Source organism: Phytophthora infestans, genomic scaffold (assembly GCF_000142945.1).
Source record: "Phytophthora infestans T30-4 supercont1.69 genomic scaffold, whole genome shotgun sequence".
In the NCBI taxonomy this organism is placed as follows: domain Eukaryota; phylum Oomycota; class Peronosporomycetes; order Peronosporales; family Peronosporaceae; genus Phytophthora; species Phytophthora infestans.
Window position 1 is genome coordinate 277,468 of NW_003303690.1, and position 1,907 is coordinate 279,374.

Genomic DNA, 1,907 nt, shown 5'->3' on the forward strand with positions numbered 1-1,907 from the left:
CGCATCTCATCTTACCACCTCCCGGGGGCCGCGAACTACGCCGCAGACGCGGGTTCTCGTGCGTGGTCTGATCCTTTTCGCCGCCGTTGGACTATTTTTTCGCGTGTATGGACACAAAGACCAGTTTCCCCATCGGCACGGTACCCGTACAAGACCTTCTCGCAAGGCTACAGTCCCATGCATTGGCCAGCTCGTGCCATCGGAAGTACAAGTCGACGTGGCGGCAGTGGTGCCAGTGGTGCACCAGCCGCGGTGCCTCGCAGTGGCTTAGCGGTGACCGAAAAATGGATTCTACCCAGCTCATCTCGTTTGTACTCCATGCTGGCAACCCTGCGCTAAATTGCAAGGTAACAACACCTCCACCATTTTGTCCAAACTCGGCCATATCAGCTGGTATCATCGGCGATATTGCGGATATCCAGTCGGACTTCACGCTGGCCACCAACTGGCAATGCAGGGGATGTCGCGGATGTCGCCTGCTCCTCGCCGGAAACGACCAGTGTCCGCTATTCTACTTCGACGCTTCCGTGCCAACTGCGTCCTTTCAAGCACCCACAACCGCGTTCTCTGGGGGGGGGGGTCGTGGGATTTTTCTTCCTACTCCGTCGGTCCGAGTATCTCGTCGACAAAGGAAAACAGAACAGCTACACAATTCAACGTCGAGACGTGACGTTCTGGATAAGAGAAAGCAAATCAACATCGTCTGTGGGTACACCTCATATCGTCCAAGTCAAGTTTAGAGGCAGTAAAACGGATCAACGCGGGTTCGGCATAACCAGGTCGCTCGAAAAATCATTGTCATCATGGCTGTGCCCGGTAAAAGCGGCGTGGTCCCTTGTTGATCACGGAAACCGGAATGGACTCGGCAATAATAATCTACTCTGCTCAATCACTCGTGATTGTGCGCTCTCTGCTGATGCGATGTCATCGGCGATCAAGCAAGCGGCACAGGACATTGGCGAGCAGCGTTTGGAGTACGGGACACATTCGCTCAGGGGCGGAGGTCCTACAGCGCTATTCGCGGAGGGAGTCGATCGACTTATGATCAAACACTTTGGTCGGTGGAGCTCCGACTGTTACGAACAATACGCACGCATGGACAGAACGACTATCAAGAAGCTGGCACCCAAGGTTGATAAACGTGCTGACGGTCTGCTCATTCGTCGTTAAGCGAGACTGCGTTAAATGGGCTACATCTACGCTACACCCCGCTGGAGGCACTTAACGCCTCAATGAACTACTCTACAGCCCCAATTCGTGCGAAAGTAAAGCTGGAAAAGCACGTTTTTCGTCGCGTGATTCTTGATCCTCGTCCGGAACTGTGGCCACCACTGCGCCAAGATCATCTAACCGAACTAAGGGTGGCGGTTGATCGCGAAGTGCTTTGCCGAAGCTCGACCCCCCCCTCACCCCCCCCCAAAAAAAAAAACGCAATCTTCCGCCCCGAAAGCTACTTGGCGGGCCGCGAAATCAACTCAGACGCAGATGGAAACCAACTTCGGTCGCTGAACCGTCCGACACAGTGCAGCAAATGCTTTCAAAACGACCAGTTCCGCATCGACTCGGGCGCTTGAGCCGTGTTGACAGTGCCACCAACTTTTGACGACGCTCGGTGGTCGTTACTCGTACATGCCTTTGCTGTCTCGGTGCTGGTGTACCTCTTCAACATGCACTGGTGGTCGCACGTTGGGAGTTGCGTCAACAAAACCGCTCTGCTGCGTCAGATACATGCCGGTACCCGCGGGTCGAGCGGTCAACATGCACGGCGGATGACGTTAGTATTGCTTGTCGAGCTGATGAAGTCTCTTTAAAAATCTCAACAGCCGTATGCGCGATCTCCTCGGAACCTGTGCGGGCGTCGGTGGCGGAAGAATCGTTCAAAGTAGCGACCTCGCGGTCGTCAGACG

General features: G+C 54.8%; 1 protein-coding gene across 1 annotated transcript; it reads left to right on the forward strand.

Annotated features, from left to right (window-relative positions):
* Positions 1-921: 921 nt before the first annotated feature.
* PITG_18513 (uncharacterized protein) lies at positions 922-1,170 on the forward strand (the record flags this gene model as incomplete). The annotated part of the gene is made up of 1 exon (XM_002997583.1): positions 922-1,170. One exon carries the CDS (start codon positions 922-924, stop codon positions 1,168-1,170), a length of 249 nt encoding a protein of 82 aa, XP_002997629.1.
* Positions 1,171-1,907: the final 737 nt, after the last annotated feature.